A 19,862-nucleotide genomic window follows, 5' to 3' on the forward strand; every position below is an offset into this window, starting at 1 on the left:
AGTTCCACTACTTTACACTTTCTTTTGCAAATAAAGAGGCCCATTTCAGTTTAGTGGAACACAGCCCTAAACTGAAGTTATACCAGCAAGTTTTAAAAACAAGCTTAAAGGTACTCTGATGGTTGGCTGGTACTTGCCATGAAGGGGGAGGGAAAATCAGTCATGTGACAGAATCCCATGGAGGAATTGTAGGAATGTCAAAAGAGCATTTCTGCATCTCCAGTCTTCTAAAAATATTTCCCTAGGTTCTGGCTTTCTTCAAAAATATACCCAGCATACTAGTGAACAATTCTGCCTATATGGGACTCTTAACATTTTCAGATAATGCAAAAAACCTAAAGGACCTGGGGAATTAACCCAGCCACAACCTCTGATTTTATTTACTGTATTTATCTGACTGCAGTAGCTTTAACTGGCTGTTACAAGACTGTTACTATGAAGGGGCTGTGTGTTACTGATGTTAATTCATGCAATTAACAAACCTTCATTTCAGCTGCAGTAAAGCAAACAGCTTCATGTACTGGGAAATGGGCACTACAGAGTAAAGTCCTAGCATTCAGAAGTGATAATAAGAAGAGTTTTCTTCTTAAGGATTTTTAGAAATTTCCAGTGTTCTAAGACAGATAAAAATAATTTGGACTCCCTACAAGACAGGCTGATGAAAACTGAAGCTGCAGAGGAAGCCAGCCAGACTTTAATTTGTCTCTTCATCATCAGCTGGAGTTCTTTTTCTGATCCTATTTTCAGCTTTTAAGCCAAACAGCACAGCTGTGAATAAGACCAAGCAGAAACAAGCAGATCATCATAATCATTAGCCTAGCTTGATGCAGACTGAAAATACAGCAATGAAATATAGTGGCTTTCCAGGTGGATGAACAAATAAGAATACCTGCTTAGCATCTGGCATCCTGCAGATACACAGACTCTGTCAGAGATCAAGCTAAGAGCATGATATTAGTTAGTCTACAGTGCTCTGTGTGACAGAAACAGACTATAAATAGTCAAAAAAATAAAAAGACTTTGTGGGTTTGTTTTAGAATCCTTGTGGAAAAGTATTGCCAATAATGTGGAAAACTGTTATAAAAGTAAGACTCAAACACCAAAAATCAAATACCTCTATAATCAATGAAATATGCAAAACAGAAAAAAATCACTAAAAACATGTCTTAAAATATCTCAGTCAGAGATGTTTCTCTTCAGCCTGCATGCAGGTCTGTTAATATCAAGTGGAACGTAGATGTACAGAGGCAAGGAAAATTATGCACAATAAATTTAGTTTTTCCATCTTACATGTATCTTCCATTCAGAAAGAATATAAGAAGGTTTGACTGAAATGCCATAAAGGAAACTCAGAATTTTCTAATTCTTTTTATTGATGCTGTTGGAGAGGTCACTTTGGATGGATGCTCTGTTGGCTTTTTTTGTTTTCTTCCAGGGGAAGAATTTGTTTTGGATGTTGCACTGTTGATAGTATCTTTCTTCATTTTACTGATACAGAACATCTAGCAGCAATGCAAGAAGAAAGATTTTGGCTGAAATATCTTAACCATGAAGATATATAAAAGTTCATCCAGTAAGAAAAATGAGCACTTTTTGCTTTTTACAAGTATTACACGATGAAAAAAAATCCTGCTCTACAGTGTTCCACAAGGCACAACAAAAGCTACGTCAATACATAATAAAGTAAAAAACTATACATGCTTCTCAATGTTTCTAAATAATTCCAAATGGGGCACACAAGCACAAGGTCAGTCTTTTTTTTCCCCTGTTCTGTTGCTGCTGACAAAAGCAGATAAGGAGTCAGTTTACAGCCAGCTATGAAGGCAGTTTTGAGAGACATCACCAGCATTCATCACCTGGGAATGGATTCTGACCTAGGATTTGAAGGACATTCATGCTGATTTCTCAGAGTTCATAGTTACTTAGAAGACTATCTAACTATGACTAACATCACTGCTTAATCTGCTTAGAAGCAGTTAATTAAAATATATTCTTATAATCCATATGAATAGATCAAAGGAGAAATCTGCCAACAGTAGGACTTGCAACAAAGTCACTGTTTTCTCTTCTGTTCTTGTCAAAATCCTTCCTCAAACACATTTATGTACCCTTCATCTCAGAAAGCTGCTACCCCATGTGTGAAATAATAGTTTGTTTTGGATAGCCCAAATCAAGCTTTTATTAAATATTGACCTGGACAGACCAGTTTCAAAGGCATTCGCTATAGGACAATAGCGTAGGTACTTAAATGAGGACAACAGCTGTCTAAGGCTGTGAATAGGAAAACACAGAAGCAGTTTAGCCAAAAATTAATTCACTTTCCACACTCCTCAACAACTGGAACTAATGGAATCCATCCAAAGCTGGGCCAATTTTTTCCTGGAAGCAGACTACGGAGGAGATTTATACACCCCAGGGAATACAGGCATGTCTGCTCTAGTCACGCTATAATACACCTTCTGGATCAAACCCAGGCTGAGGAGAGTTCAGACATTTTGCCTTTCCTCTAACCCCACACATGCAGCTTTTCTCTGCAGATGTCTGCACGTCCAAAATCACAGGAACAGAGCACAGGAAAACCAATATTAAAGAAACCCTGTGATACCTGTTTTCTACACTGCCACGACAGGAAAAAAAAAATGGTACTTTCCCGTGACTTTTTATTTATTTCTCATAAGACTCCTAGCTCCAAAGTTTTATTTCTTTACCCCTCGAGAATAAGAGGGCTTCAGTGATGCCCTAATTAAGCTAATTTTGATTAAGTAACATTTTTAATTCATTCAGGGTATTTTTGTATTTCCTCTCATCAAAGAAGTTAAGCTTGTTAAATAATTTTTAGATCTTACACATGCCTTCTTACATAAATTGTTTTAAGGAGGAAACAGTCTGTCCTTCTAGGCCAGACCCACAGAAGTACTGAAGCTTCCAACTATATGCCACTCATCATAACCATCAGGAGCTGAGCACCCAAACGTTTTGCAGCCTCTAGGTCTGAAAGCACAAATAGTTTATAAAGTTCTGTTAGTCTCTAAGTATGTTAAGTGTTACAGACCTATCTATAACCTAGAAATTGCAAGTACAACATTATTTAATTTCTAAATGGCATTAAATTTAATTTCTAAATGGCATTTGCTTGCCCTTTATTAATTTTCATCATCAGCTTTGGAAAATGACTTTTTTCCAATTGTTCACTAACTCTTTTGTTTAGGCAAGGTCAAAGTTCATTGCACAGAAGGGAATTTAGCAATCCTACATGACCCACTGTACCAAAAATAACATTTTCAAAGAAATCAACCAAAATGAAAGTGTAGCGGGAATTTCTGTTTCTCAAATTTAAAAAGCAATCGTAATCCTTTAGTATAGCAACTCTGATATGCTACAGGTGCAATAGTTTTCTTACCGACAATTAAAACCATCAATTATCTGGACAGAGAAATTGTGGGGTTTTGGAGTTCTGAGTTTTCAAGTTGAGTAACCGTAGTCGTAAGCTGCCTAAACCTGTTTGGGACATTACAATGGTATGTGTGCTCGTATGTGCAGTCCACATTCCCATGCTAATCCTAGCAGAAGTGGTGAATATGTATGCATTCCCCTTTTAGCAATGTGCGTAATGCAGCAGTGCACGTACTGCCATTACCTGAAGTGTCTGGCTGAACCGCTTCAGCGGAGTGGCTCGCACAGGAGGAATGAGACTCGCCAGTGATGTGACTCTGGAAAGTGGCTTCACCCGTTTGTTACTGGGCTCCTGTAGCAGGGGAGGATAACAAGGGAAAGAAAAAAAAATGGGGGGAGTGTGAGCATAATCAGTTAATCGCTGACAGTTTTGCTGGCTTTTCCCAAGAAAGCATTGTAAAAAGCAAGTGTGTGAACCTGGTATAGCATTAGGGTAGTAAATAAACTAGCAATTTTTAAGACTGACAATTAATTACTCTTGGCTGGTACATACATATCCTGGAAACAGCTGAAAAATATAATGATGGAGAAGTTGGCATGCCTGGGAGCAGGGGAAAGGAAGAAGGTAAAGAACGACTAAATCATTTTATTATATTAACTCAAAAGAGAAATGCTCATCAGTGCTTTGCAGCTAATGTATGTTATGATAATATGACTTTGAAAGGAATACTTTCAAATAAAACCAATTTCTTTGCCTCTGGCACTGTCAGCACATAACTCTATTCTGTCAAATGCATTTTATTCCAGAAAATACAATTTTGACAGAAATCCCTAACTGTAATTGTCCTCTGAGTGCATGTTCCTATGGAAATACTTACACATACAGGCAAACCCATTAATAACATGTTTACATATATTTAATTTTTGCATTAAAAAGTACATAAAATAAAACAAAATTCTACCAAAATGCATTCAATTAAATGTTTTTCTTTTCATACATACTTTTAACAGCACTTATAGTAATACATAACCACTTCAATATAATATACCAATTGTCCTGCAGATTTTAAAAACACAAATGTTAACAGAAATCATCACACAAGGAAAAAAGTGATTACAAATACATAAAAATAGAACAGTTACCCTTGGCTTCCTAACCTCCATCTGACATATAATGGATCTTGAACAGCACATGCAAAAGGCAATTTTTGACAGAAAAAGAGCCAAACCTTCCAGGTGATGTTAAAAAACCCCTCCAACATCATCTTTCTTTTTCAGCCATGCTTATGAAGTTTGTGTAGGTTTGCTATGCCTCCGATTTCATAGACATAGCTTTAAGAAAATGAAGCATGCCTATTATCCTGTTGTTCAGAAATCCAAATCCTGCTGGAAATAACTCAGATTTGTCCTGATACAAGAAAATAATAAATCTCAGCAGCAACGACCATCATCGGTATTACTGGCAAGAAAAATTCTCTTCCATTAGCACAGCAACAGAGGAAAGGTGAGAAGCAGCTACATATTTACTTCTCAGCAGGCAGACCTGGAAATCCATAAATGCCAGCTGAGATGAGGGACAAAGTCTTTAACCCTCTAGCAAAAATAATGTATTCCATCACACATGAAACCTCGCATTAAAGAATTTCAGCAGCCTAGATCAAGCTACATCCTTATCTTCACCGTTGCACTGCTATTCACATTGCTTCATTTTCAGCAACCATGTCTTTGAGACAGGTTTTTGAAGGAGTATTTTTTGACGTCACTGCAGCACCAGCAGCAGCACACTTATCTACAGCATCAGCATCCCCACCCCCTCAACTCACGCCCCAAAAAAGAAAAATCTTGAGATTCCACTGTAATTCTTCTCTAACTGGTGGCTCAGCCATGGGCTCTGTTTTATTATTATTCAGAATGCCAGTCCTGGTGCACAAATATCTCATGGCAGAGTCTGCTTGTTGGGAATTGTGCTGCACTGCAGTGAAAGGACATGAAGTCCCTGACATATGCCAGCAGCACAGCTTTTGCTAACACCTCTACCTTAGTAGCAAAGATTACTTAAGCATGAATATCACACCCCCAAAACAAAATCTGGAAATAAAGACTGTATGGACTTTTCAGAAAACAGGGAGAGGGGGATGAGGATTAAAAGATTTCTCCTTTACTGTTGTATCCTGTTATCTTACAACTTTGCTACTATGTGTATACTGTTTGGTTGAAAGGCAAAACTCATTCAAGAAAAGCACAGATTTATCTATCATAGTGTCACATAGCCATATCTTGCTTTCTGAAAGTTAAACATTCCCCATAGTCTGCAAGACCATTTCCACACACACTGTGATCTGTTCACAATTTGGCAATCTTTCAGCCTTAACCTATAACAAAACTAAGTTCAGAAGGCCTTGGATAATTTTCTGAGGAGTCTGCTGTCAGCAAATAAAAATCACAAAGGAAGTAAAACCATATTTCAGTGCATCCCTGCAGCATTTCACATGAATGTGCTGCAAAAAACTTGAATGAAACTTTGAGCAGTGCTTAAAAATAAGGAAGTAACAGCAAGTCAGTCCATCCTTGTCTGCATACATCCAAATACTGTGTGTGTGCAGTTTGTTAGTTACTAGCCTAAGCCTGTAGGCTAAGCACTCAGAACAGGACCTAATTTGCTCTGCAGTGTGGGGCACATAAACCCCAGGCAGCTGTGAAGGCTGATGCATAACACTGGAGAAAAATCAGCCTGGGTAAAAAGAACGGAAATAAACTTCTTTCTCTTGGAGTGTGGGAAGAAGTGGAATGAAGAAACTCAGTTTCCTCTTCTTCAGGCCAGACAGCCTGAAGGCTCTTTGAAACCTGCACTGTTTCCTACCCCAGGATACCTACAGTTCAGGGGGAACACAGTAGATCTGCCACCAGCCCTTTAAAACTTGCCCATCCATTTCAAGGAGGAAAATGCTAAGACAGTATAATTTTTACTCATGTTCCTGCTGCAAAACTTGACTGAAAATAAAAACATTTGTTATGGACAGGGAACTCCAAATAGAGATTCAGCCACCATCAGAAAACATTAAGGTCTTCTAGAGGTTCTGCTTGCAAGCCACCAGAGGTCAGCACTTCTCTAAGCAGGAAAGGAAAGGGAGATGATGGATTCTGGAGGTACGCCTGCCAAGGTCCCGCCCCTTCTGTGCCAACACCCCACTTTTGAATTCCTCATGCAATGAATGCACCGTATTCTGATCTCACACTGAAAAAATCGGATCAGAATTCAAAACAGCTAAACATATAGTTCAAATTAGGAATTCAAATTTATTAAGAGAGATCAGCATTATTACAGGATTTTCTCCAATAAAATGATTTCAGGTTACTTGACACCCCTACCAATGAGTTCTGAAAGTAAATCTTGTTAATCATGACTTTTTAATTATGGGTAAAGCTTTCAGTATACTTCTAACTTGATTTTCATCCTGCTTTAGAAGCTGTCTGGTAGGGTTAAGATACTTAACTGGGAGTGAAAACTCACCAAACCTTAGTGTTCCAGGTGTCATCTCTCTCAGATAAGTCTAAAACCAAGAGCAAACTGCACTGAGTCACTGCCTCCAGTGTGGAATAATAAAGTTTGTAGAAGTAAGGCTTTGACTGTGCAATGAAAACTCTGTACTACCTGAGCAATTCTAAACCTGTGAGATAGCAATACTGAAACTGTTGGACGTTCACAGTGTTTCTGTGGCATGGTCTACATCCACTCTGCCTCTACCTCCCCTTTCACTAGTACCCTTATTCTCAAGCTGTGTCACCTCTCCAAACCAGCATCAAAGAGAAGCTGAACAGACCACTGAGACCAGTGATCTGGACAGGGAAAACTCCAGTCAAGTGCATAAAAAACAAAGCTTTAAACAGATGCTGTTTGTCTTACCATGGGCTCTGTTCTGTACAACCAAGAGATCAAATGGAAAGAGGAGAGTGTGTGAACTATTCTGCTTTACCCAGAGATACTGACCAGGAGCTGCACTTGCACATTAGCCCAATAAGATCAGGGAGCTGCATTTCAGATGCTGCTTCCCAAGCCTCTTCAATTTTACCTGATTATTTTTACAATAATAGAGTACTTGTGGTTAGGAATTCCTGGTACCTGTGCTCATTATTTTACTAATTTGTCTCTGTAAAACTTCTGATATTCTGGTTAACCAGGGGTCTCGCAGTCATGAAGCCTTTCAGAGTATGAATCTAAGCACACAGGACTGCGGAACTGTGATTCCGGTGTCTGGCCAGAGTGAAGAGGCTCCAGTAAGGGCATACTATTCAGGAAGAATGAACATCAGACTCTGGTCTGTACCTCTCAGTGTGCCCAGAAGACTCAAGAGTTACCCAAGGTCATCACTCCTCCTTCTCTCCTGGTTCAGTGAGCTTTGAAGCAGATGGGATTGAGAGATAGGATTTAATGGCTGGATCCACTTGCAAAAACCATCACCTGTCCAAACTGGGAACTGGGCCACATTATGACACAAGAAATTCAGGAGTTAAAATGCTTTGCCTCACAGTTCAGAGTTGTTATTACTGGTATTAAAGCATCATTTCAGAGTTTGGGAATTACTAAGTGTTAGATGGCATTTTCAGAGTCAAGGAAAGCTTGCCAAAACAATATGGGAAGTAAGTTAGAAAACAAAAGATCCAGACTACAATTTGGCAGAGTTTCCAAAATGTGGAGCTGGTGTATGTGAACAAGTAATGTTAATCTGACAGGGCTTTAAATTTGATATAAGGCTAAATAAAGCTGAGGGAAACACGAGTGCAGGAACTTCAAAGGCTGAACAGTCAAGTGAAATCAAATTAATACCTGACTAGGCTAGAACAAAGAGCAGATGGCTTTTGGAGGGAGGTGTGTATTTGAACTCAAGATGACTTTGGTAACGTTTGACTTCAGAGAGCAAAAAAAACAAAGCTGGAAATACTGTGTATATATACATAGCCTCAAAAAGAACTCTTGAAACTGTGAACAAATTGATAAAAGCAGTAAACCTGTGTCTAAACTCTGACAGTTCTGGAAACCACACAGTGGACATCTCAAACAACTACTGTGTCCTTACGAAAGAGTGTATTTTTATCATACACATTTTTAAAAATTCATAGAAAGAAAGATCAGAGTAATCACAAGGCATGATCACTGATTATCACCAAGTTAAGACTGAGAATTCAGATAAGATGTTTTAAAGATGTCATGCCTCACCATTCTTCTGATTTGGAATGAAGGACACAGTGCTCTAGATCTCTTATTCACTGCAATTTATTCTATAGATCCTATATGTATGTACAGTTGTATTTCTAGTATCTTTGACATATTAAATTCTGACCTAATGATTTAGACATCTGAGTCAGAAACCTCTAGCTTTTCAAATGTAACTCAGCAAAAAAAAAAAGAAAAGCCTTCTGCTGTTGGTCAGCTGGGAAATGCATACAGCAAGAGGCTTCACTATGGTGCTACTACAGCAATACTCTCCTGAGTAAATTCTGCCAACTCCTTCTTCACTAAAATGTAAGTCTTTTCACCTTGTGTAAGTGAATGAAGTGTCACTTTCTAAAACTGATACAGTAATTTCAAAAAAACAACATATTACCAAAAAGAGAACTTTTGTTATCACTAGTTTTGGCTCTAATGCACATGGATTACCATTTAAAAGCCTGCCTTTTTTTAACATCCTACACCTGCTCCTGGGGCAAGCTAAGCATTCAGCCACCACAGAAGATAGTAGATCCTCTAAAGAAGTAGGCACTTATATTAGCTGCAATGTACTGACAGCTAAGTTAACGTTATTTTTATTTCTTCATCAGTGAAGCCAGCACCTTATAACTGGATATATCTAATAACACACTACACAGATATGAAAGCTTCTAGTAGGCTATTTAGGGGAAGAAGCTAATACTTCTTGTGCTCTTTATCCACAAAATAAAACATCTCTCTTACTAGTTTATGTAAAGAATAGATTTTTTTTTCAAAGTTCAAAGCAGTGTCAGAGTGAGTTAAATCAATTTAATCATATCGATTAGTTTTCTATACATTGTCATTCCACAAGACCACCCACCGCTTAATTAGCACACTTTGATGAATAAATAACTCTAGCAAAAGATTTGGTTTCATTTTCTAACAAACAGAAGGAAAGCAAACAAAGAACTAGGCCAAGTTCCCTTTATATTGCCCTAAGAACAGCAGAACCAATGACCTGGATAACACATATTGAAGAGCACCGAATAGGAGTCTAAGAACCATATGAAAGGTCTTCATTTGCTTCAGTACCTCACTTCAAAACTCTTTCACTCTATGCTCCTGACCGCCTTAGCCACTCATTTCCTCCCAGTGAACAGTAAAAGCAAACGTATGTTCACTGCTGGTATGATTGTTTTTCCACCTGCGTCTCCCATCTCTTATCAGCAAATTCAACAACAGTCTCCATGTCGGAAAACTGGTGCTGAATTTGACAAACAAGGGAAAATATTTCCCTGAGGGGTCATTACACTTGTGTCTTCATCCCACATGCAGCACTACTGTGACTACATTGTGTTGATTTTTCTGCTTGTATTTAAAAACAAACTCAACAAAATGAAATTACAGAGATTTTTAAGGCAACCCAGAAGATAAGTGCTAGGTGGAAACTGGTACAGGAGCTTATTAGAATCTACCCCACTTACCTTCAAAGGCAAACAAATTTTCTCTCAATCCATGTACAAACCAGCCAGAATTGGCAATGCCTTGCTGGAATTCAGCAAGTTCTGAGATCATTATGTACAGCAGTAATTCTGGATTTGGGGTAGCTAACTTTGACATTTTATAAAGAATACGCTGGTTATTATTTTCCCCTATTTGATCTACTTTCTGTTTGTGAACCAAAGCAAACAGATAACCAAAGCATTCATTCTGTGCTATGGGAGCATTCATTAGTGTAAAATGTTTCCACTTAAATTAGTCCCCAAAGAGTTAACAGTGTAATAAATGGAAGACACTATAAATTGAAGCAGTACAGTAACCTTTGTTTCAAACCTAATTCACAAGCATTGCCAGCAAACTGAAACAGAACCACTCTGTTTCAGACTTGATGTAACTGGCTACGTTTTCATCCTCCTATACTTTAAAGGTTATTAGTTTTTAGTCTACTTTATAAGGGTAAGTCAACATTTGTCATGGCAGGAAGCCCAATATTATTATTTTTATTAGTCTGCTACCAGTTAAATTGGCCTAAGATTAAACAGTTCTAATAAATGCCCCCAAAACTTGGAGTTCAATAGAAAAAGAAACCAACCCAAACACATTCAAGCTCTGTTCCACAGGATGTTATCAGTATTTAACCTTCAACAGGATTAAAAAAAACCCAACAGAACAAACAAAAAAGGTCAAATATAGGAAAAACAACCTATGTTACAAAAGAGTCTCTTAATACAGCAAACACTTAACCTAAAAATAAATTACCCCGGCATCTCAGGCCTTTTGCATCTTGAGAGAGAAGCAATTCTAAAACTAGACCAACATTTCCAATTGCTATTGGCACCAGCAGAGACTACTTGAAACAGCACAGAATTTGCCTTTGCTTAATAGCATCACAGAAATATTCTGATTGGGAAATTCTAGAACAGTCACTCTTTAAGAGCTGAGGCTGATGGTCAAGACAAACAAAGCAGGTGACCCTAAAGCAGCTCTAATTTTAGTGCTGCACAAAGGTAAATGTAATTGGCCACACAAATCCACCAGTAAACTGCCAGCATCACAAGAAGAATTTACTGCGCGATTCAAGTAAATTAATGCATAAAGACAACTTGATCATCCAATAAACTGTGTGTATCAGTGATACAACTTTTAAATCCATAAGCTTCTATCCGTCACCTGGGCTCTCTGATGGGGGCAGGAGGAGGTTTGTTACTGCTCCGCTGCAAGTCTCCAAAGAACCAGCAAGCAAATAAAGCAAAATCCAGAGACATTTTGTTTTAATCACAGTGTTACAAAGATGACCTGAAACAAGAGTTGTGGTACAATGAAAAGCCATATGGAGAAGTGGTGAAGTATTCTCAGTCAAAAAAAAAAAAAGCTCAAGTTTGCAACATGCTGTCGCATCGTGTGTCCATCAGAGATTGGCTTCTTGCCACAAACAGGCTGCCCTCGATAGTCACCACCCTCAAGACCTCAGATTTCATTTGCTGTATGTAAGACAGAACCACCAAAGTGTCAGCAGCATAAGAACAAGTTGCATCCGGCTATCCTGACTGATCATTCATGTCTGCAATACCCAGAAATCAATATATCTACCAGGAGTTAGGAAATGAAGGCAAATTAACAGAAAAACCTCACACTGAGGTGAATTAGCACAAGCAACAGAAACTCTGAAAAACCCAGACAGCTAATGCAGAATTGATTAAATTCTGCATTTCCTCTCATTAGAAGCTGCTTGTGCAGGCTACCTAAGAAAGACCTTTTCCATTCTAGAACATACTGCATATGAAGCTGGCCTGCCAATTAATAAGCAGACATCATACGGTGAGTTACTGAATGGAAAAACAAAGGCAAGCTGTTTGTTTCAAATTGCCATTAAGCAGAACAGATCAGCAATTCCATATGGGTGTTTGACATGTTTCCACATTTAGCTCACTTCAGTTACACTGCAGATGAACCCACCTAAAATATACCAAAACTGCAATTTGCTAATATTTCATTGAGAATTAAATACGTACATTTATGAAGATCAACAGAAAATTCATGACTTGCAGTTTATCTCACAATCTTCTGGTCCCTCTCCCCCTGGCTCCACGCCTGTTTCTCATGTTAATGACGTGCCATGGCCTAGAGATCTGCGGCTTACCCTTCAGGTTAGCCTTCTTCCACTCCCCATGCTGAATTAAACACAGCCCCGAGTTGAGGCAGCCTACACCTCCTGTACATCAACACGGCAAGGATATCAGGAGACAACAAAAGACAGATTGCAAACAGCTCTGATTCCTAGATCTAAGATTTCTGAAGTGCAAGAGATGTAAGCAGACATACAATCTACCGGAGGTGCAAAGGAATTCTGTGCCACTGCTGTACTCTTTAGAACTTCAACCTAGGGACTGTATTAGATCCTGCATAGCAGAACGGAATGTCCTTACTCCAAGGGATTCATGTCTTCCCATGACTTCACGTTCAGACCTTTAAACCTCAATCTGTGATTATGCATGCTCTTTCTTATCTGCTGCCCACCCCACTGGCTGTGCTTCACTTTGTTTCCTTTAGAGGGGGTGAGAAGGGAGTTGCCTTCATTAGTGAAAGAAAATGCTATTTATCATTGGGAAAGATGTGGGGCTTTTTATCTCTTAAAGCAAGTAAATTTCAAGTTTTACTATCTCTATTTTTGGATTATGTAAAAGCTGGAAAGAGCCCAACACCTGTGTACCTTTTGCACCCAAACCGCAGCACAGTATTTGATATGGGGTATGTATTTAGAAAGATAACTGTACTCTGACTGGAGGTACACTACCCTTTTCTCAGCATCCAGACTTTTACTGTTCACATACATTTTGGACATTTCATTTGTCATTGTTTTGTGACTGTGCGACTTCTATGGAGTTTACGCCAAGGAAGCTGGTGTGGCTTAAATGAAGAACTGTAAATAGAAAACCTTTGCTCTCTTCTCTTTTTCTACCACTAACTTGTTCCTCAAAAATATCCCTAGATTTCCGCAGCTGCTCTGCTGGCTCCAAGTGAAGCCCAATACAGAAGAATTAATCTACTGCCAATAAGCTTTGGCTTCTTACCCAGAGACCTCCAGCTGAAAATTTAGGAAAAAATCAACAGTACAGTATTTGCTCAAGATTTTTGCTGAATTTCATCCCATGTAAGTACTATTCATCTCCAGACTATATTTTGTATTTTTAAAAATCAAACACTAAAATATTGTTTAATAGTCACAGGAATTTATAATCACGAGTTCTGATTTAAAAGCAAAACACGACATCTATATTGCAGATAATCTGTTCTATTCCACACAGACATTTATGCACAAGTTAGGTTATTAAATAAATCAACCCACTTTAACAATTAAAATGAAACTCAGGTTTTCAAAGCCAAGAAATTCATAACCCCTACACAGCAAGCTGGCTTTCTGGTGTAGTAACACTAAATTGTGGTAGAAGGCGCCCAGTAGCTTTTATTTAGCTTTGTAAATACCAAAGGGTGGAAGAACTTAACATGAGAGCTTGAGAAGAAATGCGGATTTCTCACCCCATACATACAGATCACAAAGAAACAGGCTGCATACACCTATCTTTGTATCGCCTTTCCCAAAGAATACTTTTTATTTCTGCTTTCTTAACCAAATGTTTGCAGTGGCAGGTGGTCTTCTCATACCCTCCTAAGGCAAACAGACTGTTTAGAACTTTCTTTTTCAGAATGCCGCAAGTACCTCCGACTCGCAGAAAACAGCCTGAATGCATAGGGTGCATTTTATTAGTTGCAGGAAACACAAACTGGAAGATTATAAATCCAGAACAACTGTTTGCACATTGTAATTTTGATGGATCACATGTGTTATTAGATACTTCCTCATGCTCTAAGCTTTCACTGAGACTTCTTTGAAACTTGAATATAACCAAGCTGCCCTTCCTAACTGTGAGAGTGCAACACCCCAGCTCTTCAGATTTAACAATTCCATTCATTCACAAAAATCGTTCATACAGTAAAGGCTAAAACCATACTTCAATACCATAGTTACCAAATGAGCATCCCAAGAGAACCATACACAGACACACTCAGGGTGTTACTTTTCAAAAATACACAGTTGAAAAAATTTCCTCTTTCATTTACTGCAATAATTATATCCCTTTTTGTAAGGGGGAACAGAAAAACAAGAGTGCAGCATCTTATTTGCTCTTAGCTAAAGCATCATGATTAAATAGGGTCACTTAGATCATCTTACTTATACTTCAGATGCTGGAAGTAATTAATCTTTGATGCAGTTGTATTAACTGCACCCAATTCAGTAAGTTGTCTTCAAGTTACTCAGCAAACAAGACCAATGAAGCAGCTATATATTTAAGTGATAAAAACTTCCAGAAGGAAATTCTGTCCTTCCTCCAGCAGAGCCAGGCAGAATCCTTCAGGTCACTGTTGTCTTTCCAAACCAGCACACAAAACATTAACCTGAAGTATCGAATATTTAAGTCTTTCACAAACGTTTGTTCCTGAAACATTCCACCATGTGTGAGAATTTTTGCAAGTGAATATGTTGAGTCTGGGTTAATGAATTTGAGTTTTAATGTCACCAAAAAAGACTTCCTACTTTTTAAGAAACAGAAGAGTCAACCTGCTGATGTAGGACAGAGTTTACAGATAACTGTATTACCGCATTAATTTCTTGGTTTATTTCTAATGAGGAAAAGACCAGTAACACTTTAAAACACAGTTTTACAGATCCCCTCTTGGTTCCTGCGCCAGGTTAACAGTTTGTAAGCAATAGTTAGCCCTGGATTAAAATACATATAAATACCCCAAACTAAAGATCTAAACCGGGTATTTCTCAATTAGCTACTTAAAAGATTAATCTGCATTCTTAAAGTGACAGAAGACAAAAATCTCCATTCTTTTGTTTTCCATCCTTTATCTCAATATGTAGACAAGGCAGCAAAGGATGCCTCAGACCAGGTATCTACACACAGAAGCCTATTTTCAGAGCACGTTACTTTTCCCCAAAGCAATGCAGATCACAGCATAAAGAAAAATAAAGCTGGCACCGCGTCAGCAGTAGGTTAAAGTACCTCCGTCTCCTTAGCTGGGCTGGTCACCGGCTGCACTTCCAGGGCACAGTTTGCCCTCTTGACGGAGAGGTAAAAGGGATAGTCCTTGGCCACCATCGTGGCTGCCGGAGGCGCGGTTTCGGGGGTCACCGCTGCTTCTGTCCGAGCACAGGACCCAAGACGAAGCCAAGCCGCCCCTCACGGCACCCGCCACCGCCGAGCTGTGCGAGCGCCGCACCGCGACACCTCCTGAGGGCGGGCGGGGCGGGGCGGGGCCACGGCGCCGGCGGGAGGAGCGCCTGGGCTGCCCGCAGGATGCTGCGGCTTGGCCCGTCAGGGGTCGTTCCCCCGCTGCGGCCGGGCCCCCTCACGGGGCCGCCGGAAACCAGAGTCCTCTCGGGGGGACTGCAGCTCGGTCACGGCTGGGCTGCTCGGCCTCCGGCAGAGCGCAGGACAGCCTGGCAGCCAACAGCCCCAAGTGGCACAGCAGTCACGGCCCAAGCACAGACTGGCACCGGCACCTCCATTCTGCGTGCTCATGGGAGAAGGAATGCTCCATCACGTTGTGCTGCCACAACATACAGCATTGCTTACTGCCTTTTCCGTTTTTCTTCCCCCATATTGTTGCTTTTTCCTGTCTGGCAAACTGGAGTTTTGTTTCTTGTGTTTTTAAAGTTCCATTTTTGTTGCTATTGTTTAGCCAAGGAGCTCCCCTGCCCGCACCCCTCATTGTAACAAGCTGAGAAAGTGGAAAATACCTTTGCCTAACCTATCTCATAGGCCATTTCAGTGTCTGTGCAGCCAGGCAAACTCTCTTGGATGTCTACCTTCGGACAAAGGTAGTGAAAATTTCCTGAAAAGAGAGAGGAAGCATCAGGGCCTGTCTGCAATATAGGACTGATCTGACAAAAACCATGTACGGGAGACAAGGAAAAGGAAACTGAGAAGGAAGCTGGACACAGGGAGGAGGGAAGGATATTTTCAGCCAAAGGGAAACAACCAAGAATAACTGCACAGATCTTGAAAGAATTAACTGGTTTTAAAGGCAGACTGATGGATGTTGCTTTACAAGCATTTATTTTCATAAAGGTTGTTAATCAGATAATGATGTCTTTAGAATAACCTTAGTCAAGTGGCAGGCAGTCTGCATTTAGGCACCTTCCTTGGGCTTCACCAGTATCCCAAACATATGAAGTATCTCACACTTACCCTCTTAGGCCTTTTCCAGAGTAACCACAGTATAGGCAGACGTACTATCTGCTATCCTGCTGCCTGTTATGTAGACCTCCCTATTCTGTACTAGTCTGCCCATAAAACAAAAAACCCACTAGTTTCCCAACACTGCAATTCTGCAGAATCGCTAGAACAAAGTTGAAGATCCTTCTAGATGTTCAATCATTCTACAAGAAAACATGACCTTTTAACATATTGAATGTTAACATGTAGCATCGCTTCTCCATCAGAGGTGGATGAGGAGAATACTTAAGCAGACGGGAAATTTCAGAGAAGAGAGAGACATCAGAGCAGGCTTGATAAAGTATCTACCACCCATGGGTGACAGAGGAAGCAAACAGAGAATGGTATTTCACTGCATTCAACTAGAAGGGAAAAAACACAGTGCATCAGACTAAACCAGATGGTGACAGATTCAGAGCAAAGAAAAAGGAGCTACTTCTTCACATTATGTACAATTTCTTTGTTATATACAGCAGAAGCATTCATCAGAAGATACTGCTATGAAAGCTTCTCAAACACAAGTCCTTGGTTACTGGGACAGTGTTTTGGGGAAGTATCATAACAGGCTATTTCTGTTCTGCACTCTTCCCTAAGCATCTACTGCTGACCCCCACTGGAGACTGGGTATGAGGTTAGACTAATCTTTGCTGCAGCCCCCTTCCTTTCCGTATTTCAAAATGTATGAAAAGAACGTAGCATTTAATTTGAAGATTACCCATTTTACCTGAGAACTTCTGAAGCCACAAACAATTACTTCATTCACATGAACATGCATTCATTTCTGAAAGTCTTCCTTGGTGTGACATTCAGAGGACATACCTCTGAGTACTGTCTGTAATGGTGGATGGTTTCTTCTCACATTTCAACCACATCAGAACACTGACACACACAGGTTATACAGAATGGTCAAGAATCTCCTGAGAAATCTGCAGCTGCTCTTTAACCGTTTAGGCCCAAGAAACCTTGATTGATCTGTGTATGTTTATGAATGTTTATGCTAACACCATTTTAAAACTCAGCTTCACTTAAATCAGTTAGACAAAATGCCTTCAGGGCTTGCCCTCAAAGCACTCTAATCCTGTAACATGCTTCACAGCATAAAGAGCACTTCACACAGAACAAGAGTGTACCGGTTTGCAGACTGAAATAATGAACTTTGGTTTATACATGTAAAAAAATATGCCAAGATTCTGTCATTTCTCCATTAATCAGGCCAGTACACTTCAGCTTGACCAAGCATTCTTGAGAAACAAGAGGAAAATCTGTCTTAAGACTCAAAAAACTTCGTATCAGTAAGTTTCAAAGTATCTTGCACCTACAAGGTACACTTCAGTTAATGTCTAAACCAGGATTCATTTGACTCTTTGGATGTTTGCTTACTTCACCAGAAAAGTGTAACTGTGGTTTTAAAACAGAAATTTGGACCTAAAGTTCGTGAGGAATAGCACCTAACTTTATAAGCACCATATCTGATGGAGTAACACGATGGTACAATTTCAAACAATTATCTCTTCCAGAGAACTGAATTTGCCTGTAGAATGCTATGTGCATTCCTAATCAAAACTAAGTCAGTTAAGTCATGGCACTAAGACCCTTCTGTATTGCGTATCAAAACCCAACATTTGGAGCCCATTCGGAAAGATCTTATGAACTTAGTCAGAACTGATTTACATTTACATTCCATTTCCACATTAATTTAGATTGCAGTAGTCACTGTAGTGTGTGTATATGCCCGCCCGCCCAAGCAGAACCAAATGCCAGTTCGTAAACTCATGGCTGAAAGACTCTCTAGTCAACTCCAGTTAACAGCTGGAGAAATAAAGGTTTCAGTGATACCACTAAGGAACCTTGTAAGACTGGAGCCAGTGAGTCCACTCATCCAAAAAATTAGACTAAAAATCTACCCTAGCAATACAAAACATGGATTTGAATTGCCAGCTAGCAAACTACTTTCAAAAAATAAACTAGTATACAAGAAAAACCAATGCTAGTGACTAGATTGCACAGCAGACCAGTGCATCAGTTTTCCCATTTCTAGAAGTGATTTTTTTATGGGTTTGGTTTGGTTTTGTAGTTGTTTTCTTTGCTCCAAAGGTGCAATTTAGTCTGAGAGATAACCTGTCTGTCAGGGAGAAGTAACTAAACTATGTGTTAACTCTGGAAAGTAGTGCTTAAGAAAGGTTTCTACCACTGTTGACCTGGTTTTGGACTGAGGTTCACTGACAAGAGTTGCTCTGTGGCTGTCTTGTGCACATCATGCCTCTAGTTGGTTTCCTCACACATTCAAAACTTAATACTGAAGCAATTATTGCAAAAGCATCTGTCTGCATGGCAAAGTCCTTTGAAATATTTAGGTTTTGAACCTTAAAATGTCTTCATATGTGGCTAGTATTCCTTTTCATCTTATGCTAATCTTTGAGATTCATATGGCTTTCATCAGTCATTTTAAAATTAAAATGCAGTTGATTAAAGATTTCTCAAAGGATCCAAAATAGGGCAAAAGAATATAAAACAACAACAGAAAGCCCTGATTCCTTTTAAAGGACAGTTAAGAAGCCATTATGCTAAGCAGTCACAAAAGCACTGAAACATTTAATCTAAATGTTTAAATAAGGAAAGGCCCAATGGAGCGAAGAATCTTCAAACATCAAAGTCATGGGCTTTAAGAACTTCAGTGGAAGAGAAAGATCATCAATTGAAGCTGAACTCTGCTAAGAAAGAAAACCCACAAACAGTTTAAAGATTTGAGATGATGTTTTTGTTGTGTTGTTTACAACATTACATGACATGTTTACAACAAAATACATGTTTTAACATGATCTTTGCCAACATGATTTAACTGCCCTTGGGGCAAAAATGCAGAATCTGTGATTAAACAAATATTTTGAGTTGTCTACACTCAGATCTCAATTACTTCCTTCTTCCTGATATGTTAATGCTAGTGCTTTCCCCATTAAAAGTCAAAATCTGTTTTCCCAAGCTGTTAAAATAATAAAATCACATAAATACAATTATTTTTTAGTAAAATATTGTTATGCCAAGAAATTAAAAACTCCGAACGCCTGTCTGCCTGCCTCTGCTTTTCTTCCCTCACCCCATGTAAAACAGACCTTGGCTTAGTTTAGGTCTGTGTTTGACTCTTACGCCTAAGAATCCACCTCGCCTTAGTTGCCACAATTCAGTCTAATTATCTCTTTTCTTAATTACAACTAACAAAGCAAAACCAAAACGAGTAACTATTTCTCCTGTGGTTCATATTTGTGGGAGCTTTTCTTTTTCATCTGTCATTCTGATGACTTAGAAATACACACTTATGCACATATATTTCACCAAGAAAGCATCTATGCCTATGTGACAAGTTTCCAGTAACGACAAGAATTTAAGGAAAGGTATAATGCTTTAAAAATATCCAAACAACAACAAAACTAACTGTGCTATCACTGTCATCTTCTGATATTCTATATTCCCAGCTGATTTTAAGAAAATTACATTAAGAA

The 19,862-nt window shown here is 39.2% G+C and overlaps 1 protein-coding gene across 6 annotated transcripts in view; it reads right to left on the minus strand.

Annotated features, from left to right (window-relative positions):
- The window catches only part of ARHGEF3 (Rho guanine nucleotide exchange factor 3), a 121,498-nt gene that overhangs the window by 16,314 nt on the left and 85,322 nt on the right, over nt 1-19,862 (minus strand). For 4 of the 6 annotated variants that reach the window (XM_061455890.1, XM_061455889.1, XM_061455891.1 and 1 more), the window contains one exon: nt 3,638-3,745. In XM_061455890.1, the coding sequence (XP_061311874.1) occupies nt 3,638-3,745 (108 nt within the window). Of the gene's footprint in view, nt 1-3,637; nt 3,746-4,622; nt 4,980-15,150; nt 15,370-19,862 lie in introns of those variants that run through there. The other 2 variants (XM_061455892.1, XM_061455894.1) reach the window with 2 other exon arrangements.

Source organism: Pezoporus flaviventris, unplaced genomic scaffold, assembly GCF_033815535.1.
Source record: "Pezoporus flaviventris isolate CSIRO_AGI_PZ_B2104156 unplaced genomic scaffold, CSIRO_AGI_Pfla_v1 ptg000021l, whole genome shotgun sequence".
NCBI lineage: Eukaryota > Metazoa > Chordata > Aves > Psittaciformes > Psittacidae > Pezoporus > Pezoporus flaviventris.